The 24,876-nt window shown below is 40.0% G+C and overlaps 1 protein-coding gene across 3 annotated transcripts in view; it reads right to left on the bottom strand.

Annotated features, from left to right (window-relative positions):
* nav2a (neuron navigator 2a) overlaps positions 1-24,876 on the bottom strand; it is a 99,819-nt gene that overhangs the window by 49,742 nt on the left and 25,201 nt on the right. For 2 of the 3 annotated variants that reach the window (XM_086072275.1, XM_086072277.1), the window contains exons 3-10: positions 22,417-22,469; positions 18,188-18,260; positions 17,777-18,041; positions 14,934-15,055; positions 5,948-7,154; positions 3,669-3,778; positions 3,471-3,579; positions 1,856-2,263 (exon numbers count right to left, since the gene is read on the bottom strand). In XM_086072275.1, the coding sequence (XP_085928401.1) occupies positions 1,856-2,263; positions 3,471-3,579; positions 3,669-3,778; positions 5,948-7,154; positions 14,934-15,055; positions 17,777-18,041; positions 18,188-18,260; positions 22,417-22,469 (2,347 nt within the window). Of the gene's footprint in view, positions 1-1,855; positions 2,264-3,470; positions 3,580-3,668; positions 3,779-5,947; positions 7,155-14,933; positions 15,056-17,099; positions 17,157-17,776; positions 18,042-18,187; positions 18,261-22,416; positions 22,470-24,876 lie in introns of all 3 variants that reach the window. The other variant, XM_086072276.1, reaches the window with a different exon arrangement.

Consider the following 24,876-nt stretch of genomic DNA (forward strand, 5'->3'; position numbering starts at 1 on the left):
TCAGCCTATCAAGAGTAAATATTGGCAGATTTCTGTAGTCTTGTATCAATTAAGTATTTGCAAACAATTGCTTTTACAAATGCTTTTTAATTTCGCTTTAATGTCCAGGATCAACATTTTTGGCAATTCTCTGACATGTTACGGACCAAACCAGGAACTGAATCCGTTCGTACATTTTCTGCACTGTCAAAAGAAATTTAACACAAAGTAATTTAATCAGATTCATCAGTTAATATAATTAATTAATTCATTCATTCATTCATTAATAATCCTTAGTTGCATACATACGATGGGCTAAACTCTATGTTATGTTTCAAAGGTTATCAGGTATGTTATTGTGCTAATTTATTACTCCAAGCAGCACCATTGACTTTCCAAATGTGAATTTATGGCGAACGTTCAGAAATATATCCGATTGTCTACTTATTAAAAACGTATTTGATCAGTCCTTCAAATAATGAGGTTTATGAGTTATCATCACCGTCACCATCATCATCATCATTATTTACCTGTCCATACAAATATGTGGATTCTGATCAAACATTTATACAGGACTGGGATAGTCATAGTCTCGTCTGCTTCTTGATGAGTAAATAACGAGCAGCAGTTGGAAGTACATTATGAGGAAGGCGCGAGTTATGAAGAGATATACTGTATGGTGAGAGAATAATAATAATAAAGGATAGTTCCCCCTCCTTGCTGAGCAAACATGCCGCCTCACTGCAGAAGAACCAGTTAGCAGATGCTCCCATGCTTGTGAAATTGCTAACCGCTAAATAGCCTTCAGGCGTCAATCAGTCTGTGCCGATTAGAAATGTTTACCCCTCGGGGCAAATCCACCACACTCTGTCCCGTACACAAATACAGATTAGAACGCACACTTTCATGGTTTGGCAGTTTCTACGTCCAGTCAACCTGCTTGATTTGAATAAAAAGGCAGTTTTGTCAGTTATTGTCACACGCAGACATGTCATGGGGACGTGAGCATTTGATGGGCTCGGCTACTTATCCAGACAATTATTGATGAAATGTGCTGTTTTGAAGCACCTCTGCAAAATCTTTATTCTATTCGGCACACATTAATATTACAATAACTCATAGTAACTTTATAATTAGACAGTTTTAAATTGATCTATTATTGGCCGTATCAAAATAGGTCGATAACTTCCCTTTTTAAAATGAGCCCAAAGTTCAAAGCAAACATTGTGCATCCAACATGTCTGTCATGGAAGTTGGCCCAAAGTGTTAATGCTTTTAAATCCAGCTATGCTGCCTATATGATTGATGTCTGTTTGAAAATTTCAATAAGCGATTTTTCCCAGATCACGTTGTTGCACTGTATGTTATTTTAGGAATCTACCTTTTATTTCTATACTTTTACTGCTTCTCTTCTTTTTCTTTCAGTGTTTTGGGGTGTGCTCTCCTCAGTTCAAGGGGGGGCTAATACTTTCGCAAGGCACTGTATACCTGCTATCATGGTTGCAATATAACCACTGTTAAGAGCGAATAAAACTGGACCCCCCCCCCCCCTTCCAATACACATCCTGCATTTGAACTTTAATGAAACTGTATTTAATTCTGCAGTTAGTGTATATTGCTACAGATGTGCTAATAGTGGCCAAAATTTGTTCCAACATGGAAACTAGCCTACGGAAAGATAAACTGGCTATCTGTATGTCTGCCTTTGCATGAGATTGGATACTTGTGGGATCTCAGTAATATAGAATGAATGGATCCTATCAAGTAACATTTGGATCCCAGGCAGTAACAGCAAGCAAGGTACATCGCTGCCCCCTTCTGGCAGCTTTTATATCTTCCTCAAGTTTCCCCCCCCTGCTTTTTTAAATCTACTCACCCACTGGTGACATCATCCGTGCGCGTTGCATTCTTGCTGAGAACGTCTCCATCGCTCATGTATCCAGTGACCTCCATGGCGAGCCCATCAAGGTCCGCGTCGTCCCCGGGTCTGTCTCCAAGATCCCCGCCGCAGAGACCCCCGCTCCTGCCGGCCAGCTGCCGTCTCAGGTGGCCCGGGTACAAGTAGCGTCCTCCCTGGCCACCCGCCGCGCGGCCCGCGTATCCATTCCCCGTGGAAGGGGCATCGCCCGCTTGAAGGCGAGGGCTGGACTGACCCAATCGCCATGACGACAAGGAGGGTCTGGCAGAGGTGAGACTTAAGATGCTTCTCCCCCCCCCTCCACTGCTGTTGCTGCCGCTGCTGATATCTGTGGTGACGCTGCCGTCAAAAGTGGTTTCCAAAGTGCTGAGGAGACAGAAGTTGAACATGTTTGTGTAATTGAGAAATCAGCTCCAGTAACAATGTAACTGTTCCTGGGCTCAGTTTTGAAATTCTCCAAAAAAACACCGTAAATCGAAGCAGCACTAAACTAGATCTGGACAGCTGCGTCAACACAAAGATGTGAGGCCAGAGCGGAGGTCGAGATTCTGTGGCAGAAAATGAGATTAGAGCTAAACCTTGAATCAAAGAAGGCCTGAAAGGCAAGCGCGCCGATCAAAGGCAAAGCTTCCCTCAGAAAAAGAAGAGACAACAAAAGATAATACCTGGAAAACTAGACAGACACAGTCTGTTGACCGTGAAGCCAATCAGTCACGCCCTCTATCAAATTATTCTGATCAAATACACAAATATATATAATTTTGATTGGTTCAAAAACAATTATGAATACGAAAGTGAAAATGTTTCAACCAACCCTAATTATTATCATTACCGTTATCGTTATTATAAACATTTGTCACCTGCCAAATCAGAACGTCAACAAAGCCAACAAAGTTATGATTTTTTTTCCCAGCAAAACACAATGATGCATTATATAGAAGCATATTGTATTAATTTGAAAAAAAACCTCCTGTATTTCTGACAAATTTTTTGGGGGGCTTTGTTTTTTGTGGATTTTTTTTCTTCTGTTTTTCTGAATATTTTTTTCTGCACAGCATTCCGAAATACAAGGGAAAAAATATTATTATTTTTTTAATGAAAAAAAAAACTGAAAAAAATATGAATTGGCAACAAGTCAATTGGAGTTCAGAGGTAAAAAATAAAATAAAATAAAAAATCTCAGAAAAACACAAGCTGGTGCTCTTTTTTTCCAGAATATTTTTTTCCCTATTTAAAAAAAATACTTTTTCCTCTTGTTTTTCTGAATATTTCCCCCCCTGTTTTTGGGAATATTTTTTAATAACATAAAAAAATATTCAGTAAAAAAAATCAGAAAATAAAAAAATACACAAAAAAGCAAAGCCCCCCCCCCCCCCCCCCCAAATTGTCAGAATAACAGGAGGGTTTTTTTTCCAAGTGAATGCAATACGCTTCCGTAACATTAAACACAAAAGTTGGTGAGAATATAAACTGCAATAAAAAAATTAATAATCACATAAAAGCCTAATATTAAAGCAAATGATTCTCTATAAACCTTGTTTTGTCGCCTTCTTAACAACTCGCCATTGCGTACCTGTGTGTGACCTGAGTCCCTCGCAGGCTGGACATGGTCTCCTCCAAGTTCTGGCGCAGGTCTGCAATGTTTTTAACAGTCCGCAACCTCCTCGTCTCTGGGTCTTCACCTGGAGGGTAACCAGCAGAGCACATCTTGATTCCATGTTGACAATGAGGGAAACAAAACAAAACTGCTGGTGTGAAAGCGGTCAGCAACCTGAAAGGTCCTCGATGGAGGGCTGGTTGTTCTTGCTGAAGGTAACATCCCCACCTCTTCCTACTGAGCTGGACTCGCCGCTCTCAACTGCCTCACCGTCAGTTTGGGATCTACGGGGACATATGGAATCAAATGCACAAAATCCACGATTGGGAATTACTGCACATTTGGGGACCCGGTATTTCACAAAAGAGGGATAAACCCGATTAAGAATTAAATCTGCTGCGTTTCCCGTCTTGTGACCGGGGGTCTAATATGAGTGGCTTAGTCCCAAATGCCAGTAGAGCGTATCTCTTAAAGATGCATCAGACCTTTGATTTTCACCAGCAGCACTGGAGAGTTATTCCAATTGTGATTGACCAGAATTGTTCATTTGAAAATGTCAACACTGGCAGATATATAGAAATAATAAATAATAATAATAATAAATGTGGCTTAACATGATCGGTGTTTCTACATAAATGAATGCCATTAATTGGCAATTATAACATATAGCAGCTGTTGGATCAAAATATATATATTTTTTTACCTAAACCAAATTTGGCTAAATTCAATTTGGATAAGCAAGTCATTTTTTAATTAATAAAATAAAAACACACACACACACAAAAAAACAAAACAAATAAAACGTCATATTCTTTTGGTCCCTTAACATCAATAAAGATATGAAGTACAAACAGAACATTTGTCTGTTTTACAAGAATTTTTCCTTTAGTATTTATTTCACTTTACAACACAGATTTCCCAAATTTATATAGAATTTATTTATATAGAATATGTTATATAAATAAATAAACAAACAAATAAATCAGCCTTTCTTTTTTTTTCCTTTATTGATTTCTGATTACTTTAAAAGAGCTAATATCGGATGATTAAATAGGTCAGGCCCTACTAATGTCTTTATTAAAAGTCATTTGAACACATTTCTTATTTCCGAAATGCGTATCAAACTGCAGGATTACCATTAATTCGTGCCCAAAAATTCGCTTGTTAGTCAACCTCATCTCGTTTTTATTTAGTAAATTTTTAGTATTATCTAGAATTTTTGTTTTTATTTTCGTCCAGGAAAACATAATTTTATTCATCTAGTTTTAGTCAACAAAAACTATCAACGTTTTAGTCAGGACGATCATTTCAACCCTGTCAATTTTTTTGTCAGCAGATTATGTAGAACATTTCATATCTAAAACTATTTCACATAAAATTTTCTCTCATCTCTTTGATGATAAACAACTTCACACACAAATTTCAGTGGCTACTATCCATGCTACGAGCTAGCAAGTTAGCCAGCATTAGTTAGCAGTCAACATTATTGTTGGAATGTTTTTTTATTTTTATTTTTTTACTTTTCACCGTAAATCCACAATCCACCTCCCGTGTGGCCCATATGTTTATGCATGTTGCACTTTGCTAGCTGTAGATTTGAAAGGGGGCGTGTCACTGTGTGTCACATGACAGTGTCACAGACGTGACAGATTAGCAGAGACAAGATTTTTAAAAAATCATACAATATTCGTCTCGTTTTTGTTCATGAACTAAAATGCCCATAGAGTTTAGTCCAGTTTTTATTAAGTGAAGTACATTTTGGTCTCGCCTTCATTAGTTGACGAAAATGCATACTGATTTAGTCAGAGTTATTTATTTTTTCTTCCTGAGAGAGAACACAGTATTGTTCATTTGGTAATCTTACCGATTCGACATGTCATCATCATTGCTCTCTCGCTTTTTCTTTTTTTTGTATGTGCGTGGTGTGTGTGTGCCTGTGTGTGAGTGTGTACTAATTAATTTACCTAAAACCTATTAAAAATCCCATACCGTTCACCTAAAACGAATACTTCAGCTAGAGTCGTGAGGTTGTCAGGAGACCCGAGGAAGGATCAAAGAAAAGAAAGGAAAGGAAAAAAAAAGAGTTATTGTTTATTAATGAGGGTTTTAGTCTAGTCTAGTTTTAGTCTGGTGAAAAATGCGTGTTGACGAAATTATTTTTGTTTATTTTTTTCTGACGAAATTAACAGTAATAGCTAAGTAAGTAAATTTGTGACCACATTTAGACAAGATTATCAACATTTCAGTATTCATACTTTGTGATTTTTTTTTTTTATGTAAAATGGATGCCTTGACTCAATAAAGTTTGGTTACCATTGGGTGGGTTATAGTCAGGAGTGCACATAAGTGGTGCGCAGGTACACATGTGTAAATTGAAAAATGTGCTCCAGTTCGAGTCCGTCACCGCGCACTTGCTGGGCACGAATATAGCGCTGAAGAGTGTCTGAGCTCACCTGTACATGAAAGGTGCCACGGTGGCCATGTTGGGGTGGCTGTGATGCTGTTGAGTCTGAGGTAGCTGCACGCTGACCGTGTTGCTGGCCGTGCTCTGTGTATTGTTTCCTCCGGGCACAGGGGCCGAGGCGGTCTTGCCCTCTGTCGCGTGCAGGCTGGAGGTAGCGTTTTTGCCGTCCTTTTCCGAATGACCTCGATGCACGGCCGGACCGCCGCCGAGCCGGCTCCGTGGTCTCTCCCCGGCTTCTTTCGCACCCGCTGGAGAGGATTTCCCCCCGATTCCTGCCATTTTGCTTCCTGGCTTTGGTATTCCGCTGTGTGCAGAGGCGGCGCTCTCCTTTTTGGCAACTTTCCCCCCTTTAGGAATGAAGCTGGCAATTTTTGAGGTCTTTTTGTTTGAGTTGTCCATGTCTCCTGAAACAGGTGCTATTTCCTCCCTGGGCTCCTCCCCCCCGAGTTCTGTCCTGTCCTGCGCGGAGAGACGTTTCCCAACCTCCTTCCCTTTCTCCTTCTCCTTCCCCCGCTCCTTGTCTTTTTCCGGGCCTTTGGCGGAGCTCTTTTTGGCAGTCAGAGCCCTGCTGAAAGTGCGCTGGGCAATGCCTCGCAAGGCAATTTTGGGACTGCTGGCAGTAGCGGCGACATTAGCACCCGCTGAGGGAGCCGCTCCGTTAGTGGCTCCGTTCATTCCCGGGCGCAGGTTGCCGTCATCCGCCTCAAGGGGGTCGGTGTTTGAGCCAGTCTCGGCTCTCTCCACCTGCCCGGCCGCAAGCGGCATGCCGGGTGCAGCGTTGTCACCCTGAGCACTTACTCCATTGGACGACGAGGAGGAGGAGGAGGAGGATTTAGAGCCTCCCTTGCTGTTAAAGAGCTTAAGCTTCTCGAGCATTGACTTTTGCGTGACGACTTTAGGAGGAGCTTCGGATCCCAGAGTAGCCTTGCAGGAGGTCTCCTTCTCCTGCTTCGTTGATTGCACGGCAGGCGGGGGGCCGCTGGTGGAGGAGGCCTGCTTGGAGCTCATGGACTTGCTCCTCCAGGGCTTGCTGTTGCTGTTGCTGTTGGGGTGGGGAATGGCGGTGGAGGAAGCAGTGGGCGGAATCAGGGCGGAGGCGGCGGGGATGCTGGTGGAGGAGCTGACGCTCACTGAAGGCGATGTCACATTCTCATTTGTTGTCAGCGAAGGCTGTGAGGCCATTCCCTCTGAGGAATCTGCAAAAGCAAACAATAAACACTCATTAATACATAAAAATAAAAAAATCTCAGTACTCAACTCTTGAGTAGTCCGATATCAAGTACTTATACGACTAGTACTTTTGAGACATAAAAAAAAAAGACAGATCATTTCATAGCTCAATAAAGCATTTTTTTCCCTTAAAATTAGGGATAGACCAATTATCTGCGCCGATATTCAGCATTTTGTCAAATATCGGCATCGGCCATTTTGAAGAATCATACAGCCGATAATAGATTCATTAAAAAAGTGTTCAAAGAAAGAAAAATCAGAGAACTAATTAAATGCTGCTGATCCTGGGAACTCTGCACGTTCTATCTTCGTTTGAAATTAAAACTAGATAAGTAAAAATTTAATACTTCAGATATTTTGAAATAATAAAAAAAATACTGTAGCAAACAATTGGGAGCTATTGACTTTTTATTTAACTTTTGAAGACCTGCTGCTCCTGGAAGATTCCTGAACTTTTTGTTAGATTTGTAAAACAAATGATTTTTTTTAAACTCCAATATTTTACGATCCCTACATTTTGTTCAATAAACATATGTTCAAACAATAAAAAAAAGCTAGAGTTTGTATGTTTGATTTTTTTTATGTCAATATTTTACCTTTTAGTGAGAATGAATATCGGCTCCAATATCGGTTATCGGCGTCCTTGACTACTAATAATCGGTATCGGCTCTTTCTCTACTTAAAATTGCATGAAATTAACAGCAATTTTCTATTCTAATTTGTCATTTCTAGTTCCTGATCGTATAACACCCTCGCAAGTACCGATTCCTTGAAATAAGCAAGGTATCGGCCCGATACGGTAGCTGGTATCAGTACTTGCCCATTGGTACTGATTAATATAGAAAGACAGTGCTGTGGAGGATTTATATTGGAAGAATACGTGCGGATGGGATTCTCAGGAGACAAAACCAGAAGCTGAAGGACAGTTTTATTTCACCCCACTCATACTGGCCTTATATGGCCTGCAGGTGCCCTGAGCTGGTGCTGCCAAATATGCCATTATTTTCCTCGGAGCAAGCCACCAAAACTGTTAAAACTTCCTTGACACTAACAATGACAGGATCCCAACACAAACTGTTTAAAAAAAACAATGAAGAGCAGTCTCAAGTGCTTTCAAGTCTGGCCAAGCGCGAGGCTTGCACTTATATGGACTGCTTTTCTTCAGCATCTCTCAGCGCTCTCTTCTGTTTTCGCCCCATCGTTTCAAAAATCTTAAGAAGATTAAAGACTTTAGGAAGAATGGAAAACTTTGACATTACCAATGTTTCTAGCGTAAGCAACGACCAGTCAACGTTTTTTTTGTTGCAAACGTATCATCTAAGAAAGAAAGTTTGGACAGATCTGAATCGAGCGGGGAGGGCAACTCCGCCGCATCTCAACTTACCAGTCAGAAAATAGCTGCGATGTCTTTGGCGGAGAGAAATAAAGTGTCCCGAGGGCTTTGCACAAGTCGACTTGTGCGCGTGCGCAAAGCTGAGCTCGTAGTGGCAGCGACATTTGAATATTCAAACATCAACGGACATCATAACAGTAAGCTGTATGCTTTGTTTTGTTTTGTGCAAATACACACTAACCGCTTAACCTACTTGTTTACCTGCTATTCATCTTTTTCAGCTCTTTTTATTTGTATGCTACTTTTATTCATCCTAATTGGAAAATAGGCACCCCCGCTTGGTAGCTTTCCTCCCATCCTCTGTTTAGCATTTAGTGAGAGCAGCGTAAAACAATGCGGCCATTAGGAAGTGTTTAGGGCCCAATTAGCCATGCTAGCAGTTAGCGATAGCGAAAGTGGGTCAGGTTGCTAATCGGTGGCATCTCACTGGAAGCAGCTGAATGAGAAGAGCGCAAGCTGTGATTACAGAGCAGGCGGAGGGGAATAAAAGACACTGGGAAGTGTTCGGGTGAGTGAAACTTTGATGTGGGTCAAACGGCTCGGTCCCCGCTCTCCATGAATGGGCTGATCTCGGAGAGAGGAACTGTGGACATTGGGACAAAATGGCTGTTGTCATGACCCGAGCCAATGTCAAGAGCTGCTCCAGTTAAGCAGCCAAGTATAGAAAACACACACTTCGGCTTTTAACTTATTCACTCCCAGGCCTTTTCACTGAAGCAACCCCCATTGCTCCCGGCTGTTTTGCTGGATTTGGACTGATTTTGCAAGGCCCACAGAATATTGTGTTCTATTGCTATAAAAACAAACATGGAACCTACCAAAAGAAACACTAGAGTCTCTTCTTTCATCAGGGCAAAAAAGTAGATTTCTACCTGTTTCCGTTTTGAATCAATTAGCATTAGAATGTAGCTAAATTGTCATCATTATTCACAAATCTTGTTGCAACATGGCCCTGGTTGATCTCTTATACTCTGCTGCCACCTGCTGACCGTTTTTGTAATTGCTACCACCCATTCCCTGCTGTTCAGAGGCTGCATCAAATCCTTTTGTATGCTCTAGCATAAAAACAAACAAACATAAAAACATCTTCGTCAACGTCTTTGGGACACTTAAAACATTTAAAATAGAACGTATTTATACGTTTTTTGAGAACAAGTGATCTCTTTTACTCTTAATTTATTAAATGGATACTTGACTCATTCCGCCATTTTCAGCAGTAAGAATATAATATTTTGTCTATAATTAATGTGATATACCTTTAAAAACTCATGTAGCCACTTGCTGTCGAGTCGACTGAAGATGACATCACGCGTGCTGGGGGGATCATCCTGGAGGTTCTTTAGTTGCATTTCTTATGTAGGAAAAGTGCTAGATAAGTAAAATTTGATTGATTGATTGATGGTAAATTAAAGGTATAGTCCAACGGATTTGTTTTGGCCTATCCGGGATGTTTCTGGGTGGAGAGTCAACGTTTTCCCTGAAGCCAAGCCGCAGAGGAAAGCTACTGTCAGTAGCATATCGTCGCTGCTATGTGAAAAACACTTATGTCCATTTTTGTCATTTTTTTTATTTTATTATTTTATTTTATATTTTTGGGATGAAACTGAATGCAGACATCCCCCCCAAAATAAATCTAAAAATAAAATTAAAATATATATATTTTTTTGTGTGTTTTATTTTTTGATTTTACATTTTTGGACATCCCCCCCCCCCAAAAAGAATTCTAAAAATAAAATTTAAAAAAATTAAATAAAATGGATATAAGTGTTTTTCACATCGCAGCGACGATATGCAAATATCGCTGTGCGAACCCCCGCTCCTGATTGGTGGACTGGTTTCACACTTGTTCCTAGTTGGCTAATGTCTTCGGCTTCCTCGAGCGTCAGTTTTGAATGTTGTGCTTCCAAACAGAAACATAAATCTGTCGAATCATACCTTTAACATTTTTTGATTTAATAAAATAGTTGCTTGATGCATTTCTTTTTATCTGCGGCATTTTAGCAAACCAGCGTAAATAAGTGTGAGGAAGTAGAAAAAAAAAATAATGGCTGTAACATGCCCTTAGAATGGGTCAGTGACCTTATGACCTTTTGCAGCTTTGGGGCAAATACTTGAAATAAACATCTCACTGGCCTAAAACATGCTGAAACAATTACAACTCAACAGCTTAAATACAACAGTCATTAGAAATTCAAATAAAGAGTTGAAAATGAGAGCGGCGGTTTAGTTTGGGGCAAACCAGGAAACGCGTCTCAGAGTCCAGCAGTCCGTCGGGCCGGGCCGATCCTAACCATGACGTCCCGATAACATCACGTCATTTCAGGGAAACAGCCAAAGCGGGATTTTTCACAGCACTTTTCTCTCCGACCTCTTGTCTCACGCACTGCGTGTTAAAACCATGTAATTTCATTTGTGCACGCATGTGAATGCTAACCGTTGAGGTTTCATCCTGCTGTGGACAGCAACTTCAAACACTTGAAAGTGTATCATCTCCGAACCGTTACAAGGTTGGTGGCCAGACCAAGGGTTAGGGTTAGCCGTTAACCGCCGTTGCACACAAGCAATAAATGCATTCGAGTTAGCATCGGCTGACAGTGTTTAGACGTCAGAGGCGGCCCCGGCTCCTGTCGTGGTCGCGCTGGTCACGAGAGACTTCAAGCTACGACCTCAGTTCGTGACCAATGATGCTCACGTGCTACTTAGACATACTGCTGGCACACATGCAGGTCTAAAAGGACAAACAAGGTGGGTAGAAGGTTTTTCTGGTGTGGCAGGCAGAGAAGCGTGAGAACTGTTTTCAGCTGCGTTATTTTAACTTATAAGCACTTCTTTGAAATAGGAAAAAAAGTATAGAGACACCTCGACATAAAATGGCCGCATCTTCATTTTCATGCCGGAGCAAGTCTAGTTTAGCAGTTGTGAATGCCCCTGGCGTATCTGGCAATTTGCTGACAAGAAGAAGACGGGATTTTAGACTCACAAAAAGTATGTCTAAGTGGTGGCGCAGGTAGTGTAACGTGATTTTGGGTGGATTTGATCGACCCGCAGGCGGACAGTGTGGCAGAACTCAAATTTGTTCAACTAATTATGACACTGGGGAACTTTTTGAAAAAATAATTCTGTTAAATTACACCAAACACACACAAGCACGGCTTTATGAACCCTGCTTGAGTCATAGTCTCACTGCAACACAAAATACTCCGAGGTAAAGTAGCATATTGGTAAGATAAAGATTAACTCATTCACTGCCATTGACGGCTATAGACGTAAAAAATTCATTTGAATAATTAGTTTAACATTTTTTTCTACTTTTGCTAAAAAAAAGTATGAAAACCTAGAATTTTTAGAACAAATATAAAATTTGTGATTAATCGTTAGTTAACTACTGAAGTCATGTGATTCATTACAATTAAAAATTTAAATCGCCTGACGCCCCTAATTTAAAAAAATATATAAAAAATGAGGGGCATCAGACGATTAAAATTTGTAATCAAAATGAATCGCATGACTTCAATAGTTGACTCACGATTAATCACAAATTGTATGTCTGTTATAAATGTACAATAAACTTTTGTTTCTAGGTTTTCATAAAAAGTTAAATGATTAAAAAAAAAAAAGAAATAGTCCACATGAATTTTTGACGTCTATAGTCGTCAATGGCAGTGAATGAGTTAAAGACCAACTAAGTTATCCATCACCGCCCCAAATGATGAATTCCATTTGCAAGCACGACCGCATTTCGACACATACAAACACAAGGCTCGAGGTTGCAGGTGCTTGCTTACTCATCACGATTTTCAGATTCTCGCTCGCCCTTCCCCTCTCTCACTGCTCAGTTATTGTGGGCCCCAAAAGTGAGAGGGACAGGCAGCCTTTGTGCGAAGGCGGAACAACTTTGAAGCGTTCCTCCACATGAACAAACTCAAACAGTGATGTTAGAGCCCATCAAGAAGGCTATTCATTGCGCCAGGGGAGCAGCTTGACAAATGAAGACACACGCATGCACAAATGCACGGGCGCACATCAGTGTGCACTTCCACAAACACAACACAAACTGCTCTTTGTTCAGCCAGACTGTCACTTTGTGTGGAGAAGACTCCGGCCGGCCACTTTCGCTTGTGTATAGCCCACAAGGTAAGTGAGTCTATTCTGGTGTCACAGCCAATGTCACGGAGCCGAAACGGACACCCAAGCTGCAATACAAGCTGCAGGTGTCTCCTTTACACTTCATAACATGCATATGTGGAGAATAGACAGTTATATTCTTGAGTTTTTTTTTTTAAAAACAAATATTTTGTTCCAACCCCTATTACAATTCCCCCCCCCAAAAAATCAACAAACCAGTCAAACTGACTCAACCTGCTGCCAACTCTCAAACTTAAAGAACATCCGTCTACCTAACTTTTTAGTAAGAATTTGAACTTGCAAGTGCAAGTGAACCAACCTCATGAGTGCTGCAAGATGTCCAAGAAGAGCAGAGAGAAAAGAGAGAGAGAGAGAGAGAGCGAGAGAGTGAGGATGGGCAGCAGAGTGCCAAACCACGGCCAGACATCCTCAGGCTGAGAGGGCTGACGTGCTATGCGAAGGGGGAGGGGCTTGGCATCATGTCAAAGTGGAGGAGCAAAGGGAGGGGGCATCCTATGAGCTGCTAGTCAAACCTGCTGCTTTCACATAAACGCAGACCTAAGTTAATAGACGATCTTCCACAGGCTTTCTATTTTATAATGCTTTATTAAAAGTGTTTCATTAACATGTTCCAGCCTCACAGAAATTATATTACCCCCATATTAACCCATTCACTGCCATTGACGGCTATAAACGTCAAAAAATAATTTTAAATATTTCTATTAGTTTTCCACTTTTGTTAACAAGAGTATGAAAATGTACAATTAGAACATATATGAAATTTGTGATTAATTGTGAGTTAACAAGTCATGCGATTAATAACAATTAAAAAAATGTATTGCCTGACGAGATGATTATTAAAAATTACGGACGTCAGGCAATTTTTTTTTTTTACTCGTAATTAATCGCATGACTTCCATAGTTAACTCACGATTAATCACAAATTTTATATCTGTTCTAAATGTACAATATCTTTTCATACTCTTGTTAACAAAAGTAAAAAAAAAAAGTTCAACTAATATAAATAGTTAAAATGATTTTTTGACGTCAATATAACCGTCAATGGCAGTGAATGAGCTAATAACATTCATTGTTATTACACTGTAAAAAAAGACAGAAAAAAAGTTTCAAATTTTGTTGTAGTGAAAATTGGCTTAAGAGTTGACAGAATTGAACAACTTCGAGATACAAGTAGAAATAACTCAGCAAAATACTTGCTTTGTGCTAACAAACATCGTTGTCATAAATGTAAATAATTTATATTTTACAAAAGTGTGTAACTGCCAACGTGGAGTAAACATTTGTGACTGGCAAATACAAATACAATACATTTAGACGTACAGTACTTGCAAATACGTTTAAAAGTATTGGCAAGTACGTTCGAACGTACTCGTAGGCTAAATGCTTAAAACTGAGCATTTTGGGCAAAAAAAAAAAAAATCATAATCATAAATCATAAAAAAAATAAAATAAGCCTTTAAATACCTTCGAATGTACTTGTAAATACTTTGAATGTATTCAAATATGTTTACAAAGACGTTTAAATGTACAGTATTTGCCAGTCAAAAATGTTTACACCACATTGGAAGTTCGACGCTTCTGTAAAATTTTAAAGTTCACCCAATTTAAATGACTGTTTTAGCCCAAAAATGATTTATTTCCTTAATTTACAGTGTAACAACTCTGTATGCTGTCCCCATCATTTGTTCATAACCAGAATGCCTTCATTCACTAACATTTTTGAATCAGTCAATCTACTCCACAATATTACGCATGGACACTAGACACACCATATTCAACTCAAGTACAGCAGAATATACATCAAGTATATACACTTTGTTGGTCCAGTGTATAGTGAGAACCCCCCCGTCTAATGCAGGGTAATGAGTTTACAGTTTACAGTTAACACTAACAGAGTCTAAATAAAGCCTTGGCCGAGTGAGTGGCAATGCAACCTATTTAAAGACGAGTCCGGCTGAATATCCTCTCACTCTTTATGCAGCAACATCAATGTGCTGACTACCAAATAAGTAAAAAAAAAATATATATAAAAAAAAAAAAATATATATATATATATATATATGAATTTCAACTGTATTACTGTTACTGTATTATAGCTTGCACCTTTAATTAACTCGATATCTCAGTGTGATGATGCAACCAGAGCTTACTTAAACCAAAAAGCAGGCATGTCACTGCTTGTGGATGCACAGCACGTGACGCCTACCTTTGTTGGCTTTGGTCTTGTCGTTGAAGGCCTGGCTGCGTCTGTTCCCAGCAGCGCTGACCGAGCCTCGTGGAGTGATGTCCCCGCCTGCAGTGGACACCCTCGCCGAGGGGCCGGGAAGTCTGACGAGGACCCAATTAGGGATGAGGAAAAACGGAATTTATGGGGAAAATGAGTCAACAAGGTGGAAAATTCTGTTATTTGTTATGGCGGTGTTTAATGGCGATACGGGCAATGCAAAAAAACTAAATTCAATATAAAGGAAAATCAGCAGTAATCATTTTGTAATATTTTATATTTTATGTGATATGTGGAAAGAAATCATATTTGCCAAATATTTGCATAGTGCAGCGATTAATAAAAAAATCAGGGAGCAAAAAACAGTGTAAGCATGTGCCTGTTCATTCAGAACTAAACAAGGATTTTAAGTGATGTACTTTTTTATTAGCGCGGAATGGAAACATTTAAAGTTTATGACACATCCAAATCAAAAGGTAGGTGGCACTCTTGTCTTGTTGCCAATTTATCCAAGCCAGAGCACAAAAGGACATAATGAAATGCTAATTCATCATGGCAACATCATTCCGAGACCGTCAGGATGATGCTGATAAGCGTTTTATACATATGAATAAAACTCTCATTTCCGACTTGCCTTTCCCTTTTCACGGACAAAGATTCTACTTGCGAAGGTAATTTAGAAGGAGCAATCTAATGGAGCAATTGCTGGGTGCCGATGAAAAAAAACAAAACGCAATGCATTATGAATATAAAATAATGATTGTTAATTCTGATTACATGTCTAGCCATATTTTTTGAGAGCAAAAAATAATGATGACAAAAATACCCAATGTTCAACAGTGCATCAAAACATTCTCAACAGATACAAATGTGTTGATAAAAACGTCACTACATTTTATCCTGAAAAATATGCAGCAGTGAATTTATTTAGTACGCTTTTAACTCATTTACTGCCATTGACGGCTATAGACTTAAAAATTCATTTTAACTATTTCTATTAGTTTAACATTTTTTTTCCACTTTTGTTAACAAGAGTATGAAAACCTAAAGAAAAAAATTGTATTGTGCATTTAGAACAGATATAAAATTTGTGATTAATCGTGGGTTAACTAGTGAAGTCATGCGATTAATTACAATTATAAATTTTAATCGCCCCTAATTTTTAATAATCTTTTTTTTCATCTTTTCCTTTAAAAAAAGATTTTCTTTTTTTTCATCTTTTTTTTTTAAAGAAAGAAAGAAAGAAAAAGATTATTAAAAATTTGGGGGCGTCAGGCCATTAAATGTTTAATTGTAATTAATTGCATGACTTCGCTAGTTAACTCACCATTAATCACAAATTTTATATCTGTTTTAAATGTATAACACATTTTTTTCTAGGTTTTCATACTCTTGTTAACAAAAGTAGAAAACATTTTAAACTAATATAAATATTTCAAATGAATTTATGGCAGGAAATGAGTTAAGATGCCTCTAACACACAGAGCAACGTAATCAGATGTTATTATCTTAGTCTTGCAGTTCCACATATGTACCAGAAGGGGGAGTCATTGCATGACATGGGGGAGCCGTTTGTTCAGGGTGCAGGTGCAATGCAAACTGAATGAGGGCTGGGCAGCATGCAAAACCAAAACAAAACAATTCCATCATTCGGCCGAACATGCAGATTCGTTGGCAAATGTGAAAACCAGAATTTGCTTTTGAATGACACACCCCGTGGATGCACATTCCAAACACAACAGTCTCTCTGTTAATTATTAATGCTGCAATATATGAGAGGGGGATGCTTGTGACCCGCTCCCCCCCCACACACACTCACACACACAAGCACACACGCAGACGCACAATTATTCAAGGGTTATCTAAAGGTCTTCCACAGCCCATTTAGCAGGCTCGCCAAATGAGGCATGCTGCTAGACAGACAGAGGAATCCCAAAATGTCGCCCCAAGGTTTCCCTTCTACCATCTTAGCACCACTCGCGCTCATGCATTTTCAATGGCGCTCGTGTTAAAGACTATTACTATTATGATTATTTGTCCTTAATTAGGGTCAATGACCATGCGACTTTTCCCAGGGAAATGGGCTGAATAGGAAGTGAGGGAGAGGAAAGAGGTTGAGGCGAGAAAAAGAATGCAGTGGAGGCTAACCTAGAGGTCTTTTTCTGACCAAGGGAAAACTTGAGTAGTTTACTCTGAGAGGCAATCCTAGAGGAGAAGAAAAGAGATATGCGAAAGAGGAAGAGAGCATTGAAGAAGAATTGTGAGCAGGGAGAAAGATATGACAAAGTGATGGATTTGATGAAGGCAGATTACATCCATTCACACACTTTCAATACTCGTACTAATGCAGTGGTTCTTAACCTGGGTTCGATTGAGCCTCAGGGGTTCGGCGGAGGTTATGTGGTTTATTTCTTACTGTAATCCCTTCATGCTAACTATCTCGAGCAAAGATGGACGAATATATGCAATACGAATTGATTATGGTGTTCCACAGGGCTCAATTCTGGGGCCTCTGCTGTTTTTATTGCATCTTCTGTCGCTGGGTTCCATCCTTAGAAATCACCTGTGGCTGTTTTAAAGTAGTCTATAAATATAGAGACAACGGGCTATCTAGCAAAACTAAAGTAACACTTTCTTAAGCTGCATAGAGATGGGGAATAAAAGAAAAACAACGCTTTCTGAATTTGAGGTGAAGACAGACAGATTCCAGGAAAGGCTACAAGGGTTCGGTGAACGCCCGTGGGACACTGGTGGGGTTCAGTACCGCTAAGAAGGTTAAAAACCACTGCACTAATGAGACTTCTGACTTGACCCTCAAGCCTCACCTGGACTGCATCTCGGCCTGTGCTGCTTTCTGGGCTGTGGGGGCACTAGCACTCGTCCCATGCGTAGACTGGCTGAGCTGAGCCGGGGCGCTGCTCTGCTGGCTCAGGGGAGGGTGCGAGATCCGAAGCTGGGCTGCGGGGGCGAGGGCGAGGGCGGCCTGGGGGTTGTGCCTCTGGGACTGCTGCTGCTGCTGCTGCTGCTGCTTGAAGCGGGACAGGCTGAAGAAGAGGCCGAGGATGGCTTTTAGATTGCCATTGCGGATCTCTGAGGGTCAGAAGGCAGACGTTGCAAGGTTTCATTTCATTTTCATTATTCATGCCTTGCTTATTATGAGCGATTTGAAGTTTCTTTACAGATGACATGGCAGTATTCGACCATACCTCTGAGCAATAATCGAATGTTCATCTTACCTTCTGCAGACAATCCCTGAGTGTTGACTCCTTTGGCTGCCAGGAAACTGAGGCAGACGTCAATGTTCTCAATCTGTGTAAGGACAGACATTTTTTCAATGTGCAAATTTTCACATAGTTCCTTTTTGCAGATGTTTATTAAGACCTGTAAAAGGAACTCGTCTCGCATCCCATTCAATGGGCGGCATAGAAGAACACTTAGCAATTCTGCCAGTGGCAGTCGTCCCCAGAAACAATCATAAGTCACAAAATATGACTTTTAAACATAAACGTTTCCATAAACCACATTCAAACCACTCTAGCAAATCCCACAAAAAAATAGATAAAAAAAAACAGATTTTTTTGTTTCAAGATTTTTTTTAAATAAAATCATTTTTGGGGCGGGGGAGTCAACCCCCATTTTTCGTGGAATATGCTTATTGGTGTTTTTTTTTTCTCAATACAATTTATAATCGACATTTTATTTTCATTATTCACGATCCGGGGCTGGGCCGCTCCCACTAACACCCGCGGGGTCCGCTGTACAGTGACGAAGCAAGCAGTAAAACGACCGGAAGACAAACATTGCTGGCCTTTGTAATCACACACTGAACCAATAAAATAAATGTCACGGCAAGTGATCCTGGTGTGATCAAAGTTTACCAACTGTAGGCAAACATCACATGTACTCAAAGAAAGACACACAATCAACACCACTCCCAGTTACTTTCTGAGTGGAAGTTTATTTTTGTAATACAAGAAATGAAGGAGAACTGGGACATTTTGAAGTATGATCATTTTACAGATTACATATGTTATAGACTTGTGTCAAATGATGGTGAACTAATCTGTACTTGTATATAATTATAGATTAGAACAATGGTGACAGATTTACTGTAGTAAATGAGACTACCACATGACTTTAATCCACCATACATACTGTATTTGATTAAATTAGCTTAAAAGGCTACTTCATTGCACTATTATTATTACTACTGTATATGAGGCAAGTACTATAATCCCTCCACTTCCTACATAAAACATTGCAACTACTGCTTGATACACTTATAACAATTTTTTTTTATAAGAAGAGTATTTAAAGTTCCATGGTTCACCATGTGGTTAGCATGTCTGCCTTACAGATCTGAGGTTTGGGGGTCAAATGGGTCTTCCTGTGTGAAGAATGTTTTCTCTGTGCTAGTGCTAGTTGTCTCCGGGTACTCTTAATTTTTACTCCATTACAAAAAAAAAATGTGCAGGCAATGACAATGTTAATCAAAATGGCCTGTAGATGTGAACGTGAGGGTGAGTGTTAGCTCGTCCGCGCTTGGCTAATGACTAGCCCAAATTCAGATGAGATAAGCTTCAGCTCATCCACGACCCCGAAGAGGTCAAGTGGTACAGAAAATGGATGGTTCGGCATATCAATATTGGTGACATATAATGTAAATCAGGACAGCTTTTTTTTCTTTTTCTTTTTTTTGTAGTGTGTAGTCTTTGACCTATGCTTGGGAGTGGAAATGCTGGTGGGCTAGCTTGGGGCTCGCGAGTTGAAACAGTATCGTAACCCATGTCGTCAGTCTGTGACCTCTGACCCCAGAGCAGCTGTTTGAGGGGGCTGACATATGTTGCCTGTGGAAGTGACCCAGGTTGAAGCAAGAGGAATGCAGAGTATGAACCAACTGACTAAATACCGACTAAAATTGCAAAAAAAAATGCTTATTTGTAATGGCAAACGGTCAAACGATCTGATATGCTACACTGCATTCGCTACGGATAATAGTAATAGCAATAATAATGAACCCCAACATCAATCCGGCAACTCCCATCCACATTCATCACTTTACAACCACAGAAGACACCTGGTTGTTTTCCTTGTAGCCAAAAAATATTGCAGGTGGAGAATGAAAATGCACAGAAAGCTCAAGTCTGGTTCGTTGAACTCAGACGCATTCACCCTGACACAAAGCGAAACACATTTATCTTCATTGAACACACCTTGACGGGTGCTTGTGTCCGTCTCTGTGTTACATCAAGTCAGGCAAATCAACAATCGATCAATTACAGTACGCTCATTCCTCTTGTGTAGTTCTGTCCCAATACAACAACTTTTTTTTTTCTTCTTTTTCTCAAGGATAAGATTGTGGAAGGCCCTTTTATAAGTTTTACGCATTACATTTTCAGTTTGCCTTCATAGATTTTCATTTTTTTGTCATTTTAATATCAACACTGTTTTCAGGCGTAAGAATTACAGGCCTACTGTGGGCGGGCGGGAAAAGGAACGACCTGTTGATGGGGCAGTTGTAAAATTAGCCACTTCAGCTTGGCTAGCCGGGCTGACAATAATTTTAGAGATCAGAGTGAAAGCCGTTCATTCAATTGACTGAACATAATTCGGTGTTTATTCATTTCGAAACAGAGATTAAGCTAAGTGTTGCTAATTGGCAGCCCCCTTTCAAGCTTTCGAGAGCTCAAGCCCCGGAGCAATGACATCAAGTACAGCAATCGGGCGCCTTCTGCACGGCGCCAATTACAGCTGCCAACCAAGCCCTTAAGTTGACTCGCTTGTGTGCACGTGTTGTGTTTGTCTGCTCGGTTTTTTTCCGAGAGGATTATAACTAAACATTTGCTTACACATGCCCTCAACTTGCTTCGCATTATCACAAAACCCAAATCAAAAGATGACATACGGGCTGTTTACTGTTACAACCCTCACATAAAACATCCAATCAGAACACATTCCCAGACTGACATAAATACACATTTGCAACTAAAAGTATATTTCAATATTTTTGAAAATGATTGTTAGATGGATATTTAAAAGCCGGCAAGCAGTTTCTCAATTACCCTGGGGGGGGGGGGGGGGGGGGTCCTTTTGACGCCATATTTAACTCAAAAGAGTCTAGTCGCATTCATATCAAGATCCTGATCGAGATCCATGAGCCTGTGCGCCGCTGCTTTACAAAGTTTTGAAAATAATAATAATAATAAACTCAAGCTTCCAAATGACATTTCCACAGCAAAATAGCAGGTTTGACCATCATGAGAGAGACTTAATAACAATAATAATAATAAAATCGTGATCACTTTTTGTGCACCCAAGTCCGTCATTGCTTATTAAATATCTGCCGCTACCAAGTCTTATTAATCTGACACCTCAGCAATACATTACGAAGAGAAAACAACCACATTCAAATTGTCTTAATTATCTTTATTTATTTATTTCCCCCCCGAATGAAGATATCCCAACATGTCAACTTTTTATATGGCCCCGAGTCAGCAGCGATTCAAATAAAGTAAACAAATAAAATATTTTATTCTATTCTTGACTTTTGAAATTGAGAAAATTTTAAAAATCAGATAATTTTCAGACGACATTGATCAGCTGAAAATCACGCGATCAGCTCCGATTTCCGATCGCATGATCAGATCGGGACAACAAAAATAAAAATAATAATAAATATGAATAAAATAAATAAAAAAATAATATTAATAATAATAATAATAATAACAATAATAATCATAATCATAATAACATTTCAAGTTTAGCAAGTTGATCGTGTGATAACAAAAGGCTTCAAGGAGGTGATCGTAATGACGTTGATGTTAATTGCAATGACACAAAGGGCTGGAATTTGACCGTGACATACATAAATAGAACAACAAGAGAACGTGAGCGAAAAGGCACGGCGATAGGATAACTATAGCTCGGGTCGCGTATGCGTATGTGCGCATTTCAATGACAAAGAGGGCATAGGGATCAGCTGTGCTTGCTTTTTGCCCCCTTTTCAGTTGTTAACTATAGAGGTGTGTGTGTGTGTGTGCTTATGCTCGTCCCTCTCTGGTGCTTTGAGAGGCTTCGGCAGTCTGGCTGGTGGCCAAATATAGCCCCCCTCAGCTGGCACACTGGCCCAATTTATGACCCATCACATGGCACAAGGCAGGTCCGCCTCGGGACTCCCGTACCATTTCCCACAAAACTGCAAAAGTGCTGAAATCTGACTCGGAGCATCTTAAATGTCATCGCGCGCAGACTATAAAACTGTAGCCATGAGCATTCTTGCGAGGAGACAGGAGGAACGTTCCCTCCAAAAAAAGAACAAAACTCAAGTCAGCGACACCTTTTTGCCTTCCTTCCTTCAAGATCACATCAATCCCGACTACTGTCAGCCACTGTGCACTTTCCACACAAACGCAACCGGGTGACTTTTTAACCGCGCTCCGCCAAAACAAACGAAAAGATCACTTACCATCTGAGAGCGGCTCTTGGGGCAGCCATTGATGTCATCAATCTTCTCATTGGCTGAGGACAGACAGACAGAAAAAAAAGAAGAAGACAGAGACAGAAAAGTAGGAGAGAATGAAAGACGTGTTCAAGTGCTTGTAAATCCTCACTTTCATCCCCACTAAAGATGTCCACGTGTCCCCCCCCCTTGGACACTCTCAGGCTGAATGAGGGAGAGCAGAGGTGCTCCAGCTGATGACTCGGACCCCTCCTCGCCTGCCTCGCCTGCCTGCCTGCCTGCTGGGACTTGAAACTCTATCTGGTTCCAGCTAATGTGAAGGGGGCTGCCGAGGAGCCGGCAGAGAGACGGAACGGGAGTGCTGCACTGCTGCTTTCTTGGCGGGGGCGTGTGATGTCAGGGATTCCTCCTTTCCATTAAAGTCCCAGCCCACAGCAGCTGAGACAGGACCATCAGCTCAGCGTTGACAGCTGTGCCAACAGAGCTGCGTGCGTGCGTGCGTGCGTGCGTGCGTGCTCCTTATATATATAATATACTCCTTACAGTCTGGCATGTGAATACAGCAACTGTACACTGGCTGAAAATATCCAACCTATATAATTTATGACAATGAGATGCTCTACTTTGTTGCTCCCATTTTTGCACGAAGTCAGATGATATTTGAGTGACCTGGTATTTCTAAATATTTTTTTAATTAAATATTTAAATATAAACTCAAAATGAAATACAAAAAGTAACGACAGTATAAGGTAAACTCAAAAACTATAATAACCGTGTATCGGTGCTGATACCAGCCAGATAATTAACTCATTTGCTCCCAAAAATGTATAAATACATTCTAGTTTAAATATTGCTCCCAAAGACGTATTTAAACGTTTTTAATGTTTGTTTGTTTTTTATGCTAGAGCATACAGAAACCTTTGATGCAGCCTTAGAACTGAAGAGAATGCGTGAAGCAATGATAGTTATTAGAAAAACGACCATGTTGCAAAAAGGTTCTTTTCCCCAGTGTTTAAAACTGATTTGTGAATAATGATTCAAAAACATAAAATATCTCAACATAAGTTTACCGACGCGATATAAAGATAACTACTCGTTGGGCCTCATAGTTGAAGGTCCTAGAATCTGAGGCGGTAAGACAGAATTGGATTTGAGAGATTAAGTCAAAGGGATTCTTGGACAGCAAACGAATGCGAATTAACTGATAAGCAAAAATTTATGTCAGGAGGCAATATTTGGGCTAAAGCATTCAAGCCTTCTGAGCAGATAATAAAAAAATTCCTGCGTAAAATGACGTTTTTGAACAGTTTTCCAACTGCATGTGGCCGCAAAGGCAGCTATAGTATATACTTGGAATCATTGGGATTACTAAAACAAGAATAACAAATCGAAACTGCCAGATCCAAATGATTTGTCATGCAAACAGAGCAGCCCGAAGCAAGCCGCAAAAAAATGCATGACGCAAACAGCGTACCCAATTCTGCGCTCTGCTTAACTCTTAAAAGAAGAATCACATGCAAAGAATGACACTCTTTCTTTTCTGAGAGAAATTGAGCTCAATAAATCATATTAAAGATCCAATCAGTGTCATCGCTGTAAAATGCTGAGCCACGGTCAGCTGGTGCCGGCCGGCCGGCTTCAGACTGGATGCCGGCGGCAGACAAGATGGCTGTCGGGAGCGATGGATGAACTGTCAGGACTGATGATGACATCATGGATGGGGGTGAAGGTCATGAGAGGAATGCAACAACTCAGCAGCATGTAAACACATCTTGTTCAGTAAAACAGTTAGATTTATAATAAATTGGTGCCCTTTCGTCATGAAAAGGAAGGATTTTAACCTTTAAACAGTATCATTTCAAGGCTCTAAAAAAAAAAAATCCTCTTTGCTAATCAATAAATTTGTGATTTTAAAGCAAGGGTTTTATTAAACAAGAAAAGTACAATACATACAATGAACAATTGCTCTTTTTTTATGTAATCAAACATTTTTATTTCTTGTAAGCAATATTGTGTACAGCAGCAAACTGTATTTCTTGTATAGAAACATTTTGAGTGGGGCAATTTCAAACACAAATAAAAGATTCAGTTTAAACGAATATTTCTGAAAGGCTTGCATTGTCTTTTAGTGACGGTAAATTGATAAAAAAACAAAAAAACAAACAAAGATCCACTGTAATGTGAGGTCTGCGCAATAAATGTTCTCAAAATCTGAACTTATGACTCAAACAAATGACATTACTTTATCGGTATTATAAATATTTGAGCATTTAAGCATATAGGCCACTCCTCTTGGCTGACGTTCACCGTAACCAGTGTCTTAAGTGGGCCGAAACACACCGGTACGGAGCTACGGCACTTCTAAAAATATCCCTTGAGCGTTCAGGTACTTCTCAACGTGCAAAGAACGTACTGTCAGCGTTCCAGTACGCTTGACAAAGCATATTTCGATCCCAAAAAGCTGTT

This window comes from Leptonotus elevatus, chromosome 3, assembly GCF_054856555.1.
Source record: "Leptonotus elevatus isolate MCC_2025b chromosome 3, RoL_Lele_1.0, whole genome shotgun sequence".
In the NCBI taxonomy this organism is placed as follows: Eukaryota; Metazoa; Chordata; class Actinopteri; order Syngnathiformes; family Syngnathidae; genus Leptonotus; species Leptonotus elevatus.